Source organism: Branchiostoma floridae, chromosome 8 (genome assembly GCF_000003815.2).
Source record: "Branchiostoma floridae strain S238N-H82 chromosome 8, Bfl_VNyyK, whole genome shotgun sequence".
NCBI classification, from domain to species: domain Eukaryota; kingdom Metazoa; phylum Chordata; class Leptocardii; order Amphioxiformes; family Branchiostomatidae; genus Branchiostoma; species Branchiostoma floridae.
The window spans coordinates 11,932,801-11,935,780 of record NC_049986.1 but is presented as its reverse complement, the minus strand read 5'-3'; the positions used below and the strand labels follow the sequence as shown (position 1 = coordinate 11,935,780).

Below are 2,980 nucleotides of genomic sequence, written 5' to 3'. Positions count from 1 at the left end.
TGCTTGTCGAGACTGGCTTCCCTCCCCAGCACACGTACGGGCGCCGGGTCTCTGTCACGGTAAGCCGTAATACCGGGCGTTTCCAGTAAACCGCGGCACTTTTCACAAGCCATAACAGATAACTACGCCTGACATCGTGTTAGAAACTTCTCCCATGTACGTGTGTTAGGGAGGGAGGCCTTAAAACTCGACAAGCACGCGGATATTCAAGCTAAAACTCGATGTTTTGCTTGCCGGGCGTGCGGTACGCCGCCATTTTAACACTGAAGACTGGTGATGTTCTGCCGCGCGGGCGGCTTTTTTTCCAACATGCCTCAATTTTTAATAAAAAACTATCATTACCTGGCGAGGTATGACGTTTGTCGAGAGCACTGACGGGGTTAAAGTTTTGGATGTTGTGATTTAGATGAACTAGAAAGGGATTTGTCGGGTTAGCGGCCGATTCCACGGGCCGGCGGGGGTGTTGGAGGGACGTCCCCTATGCCCGATGACCATACCATTTCCGGAGGAGCGCCCCCTAATTGAGGGAGAAACATCCCCTTTCCAAGAGGAGCGCCCCCTTGAAAGTCGAGGAGTGTCCTATTCTCTAGAGGAGTGTGCACATTCGCGAGGGATGTCCCCATTCGATTGGTCGGGGTGACCTTGAGTTATCAAAATGACCTCGCAGTGCGTCGATGAAGGTTAGACATCCAAGTAATAAGATATGGCAAAAAGCAGTTACTCAAGAAACTGGGTATGATATCGATTTTGGAAACGGTTAGACGTTTCAGAGGACATCGTTATCTTTCGTCGGTGACACTGAAGAGATCTCCTTGGAGAGCAGCATTTAAACAATATTTTAGAGACGATTGCTGCACGTCAACAACCTGTCACACAGTATCGGTTGGCCGACCAGTCTGCAAGCTCTTGATGACATTTTCGGTAGTGATACGCCCGCGGGGTTCTCTCGACCATTGCACGATTTTTGAGGCGGTTCGCAAGTCACCGATTCCCATTAGATATAAATGACAGATATGGTAGATTTACGAATCAGACAACGTGCTGGAGAACAAGAAGTATGGTCGAAGATTTGCGACAGGGGCTTGGAAGATGATATCGCCAAACATTTATACCTGATACAAATGTGTACTGATATTGAGTGGAATCTGTAACACCCATGATATTCCTGTGTCCCCGTAGGGAAGGAACCCGGACTGGACGCACCAGATCTTCCACGCTCAGTATGACGAGAAGGCCACCTGGCTGGACCAGCTCAAACCGGCCTTCGGGCAGGAAAAGTTCTTCTTCGAGGACGAGCTGAAAAACCTGGAGAGAGAGGAGAACTCCTCCGGAAACTTGTACCCTTACTCTCCCGGGATGGAGTACAGATGTGAGGACATCTTCCCCCCAAAAGACTAACTCAGCAGACGACAAGTTAACGTTATCAACTCAGGCATCTTTGTACCAAACTTCCAAGTGCAATTCAACATGAAAGCCAGTCGATTTTACTCATGGTTGGCAACAGTGCTCCAACAAGAAGGGTCACCAGTTGTGCCATAACGTGACAGCTTTGCCGTTTCGTTCAACATGCTCTGGTCCAACTCCTTGTAGAAAAGTAGTAGAAACTATAGATTCTGTCGGTAGCCGGTTTGAGGTTGAAGTATATAGCTAAATTCAAGGGGCAATGATTCAAGGCAATAGAAGGTTGTGGTTCACATGAAATAATAAAATAACGTAATCACTGTACTCAGAGAAACGTCAAACGCATACAACCTGGATGTTTCGGTCGTGACGTAGTCAAGCTATCATCACTCTTTATGTCCTCACAATAGGGCATTAGAGTGTTCTAATTGTGTCATTTACTGTTCATTCCTATAACAATGTTGTTCTGTTGTTATTATTATTGTTATATTAGTCTGTTAGTACGTTACTGCTAGAAAAGTTTAGTATCGTTTGTTGTTAGCCTAAAGGAGGCTTTGAGGTATCATTTTCCAAAGGATTTTTAGGTATATCCTACAGTGAGGGACCATGTATAAAAAAAATACGGCGCCTATTAGTATTAATAAGGGCAAAAAGCGGCACCCCACTGAATCGGAAGGAACTCTATCCTTTGGTATATCTATGTGAAGGTTTAGTGTGCCAGAAGTGTGAACCAGACCTGTGTAGCCTGTAGTTTACTTATATGCCATTGATAAATGCCATATAATGAAAGGTCATACTGTAACAACTGTATATATATGTTTATTGTAATCTAATCATTACCTACTACTGTTTGTTATGATATTACATTTGTACTACTCTTTTGTCTTGCTATGTTTTTGAATGGGAACAAAAATGGGACTATATGAAATGTATTTGCGGAACAAAAATGGGACTATATGAAATGTATTTGCGGCGTATGAAAGAAATGTGCATAACAATACATGTATTGTTTTAGTAGCAAGAAATAATAGTTGTTTTTAAAACATTTTTGAATGTTCAATGTAACCATCATGTTAAGTCTGTGATTGTGTTAACATGATTCACGGGTGAAATGACGTATCAAGACTTTGAAAGCGAGTTTCTTGGAAATTGGTGAAGTGAACAAAGAGTCGACAGGGTACCACTGTTTGGGTGTTTTGTAAAGCTGTGCATGACAGCGATTCAAGCGCAACATCTAACATCCAAGTATCTTGAGATGCTATGTCTTATATATACTTCCCCATGGGATGAAGAGAAATACATGTATATTCCCCTTTGTAAGCGGAAATCTTGCTTTGAGAATTCGCTGTACAATCCATTGCGGCTCAGGGCAAAACAAATAATAAACTGCTTATTTTGCAGTAGGCACAATTATGTTTCTGTATCTTTTGTAGTGACTTGATTATTCATGGCGTTTCCAGGAATGATGTTGTTTTTAGTGATGGTAATAAAAATGGTTCTGGACATGATAAAAAATAGAAAAAGGAAGAAAAATTGGAAATGTTTTGAAATGTAATTTTAGATTGACCTCAATGCTCAG

At 42.6% G+C, this 2,980-nt stretch overlaps 1 protein-coding gene across 1 annotated transcript in view; it reads left to right on the top strand.

Annotated features, from left to right (window-relative positions):
• LOC118420778 (putative L-lysine 2,3-aminomutase aq_1632) overlaps positions 1 to 2,814 on the top strand; it is a 13,510-nt gene extending 10,696 nt beyond the window's left edge. The window contains exon 9 of the mRNA XM_035827765.1: positions 1,180 to 2,814. Coding sequence (XP_035683658.1) covers positions 1,180 to 1,398 — 219 coding nt within the window. The 3' untranslated portion in view covers positions 1,399 to 2,814. The remainder of the gene's footprint in view (positions 1 to 1,179) is intronic.
• The last annotated feature ends 166 nt before the right edge of the window (positions 2,815 to 2,980 follow it).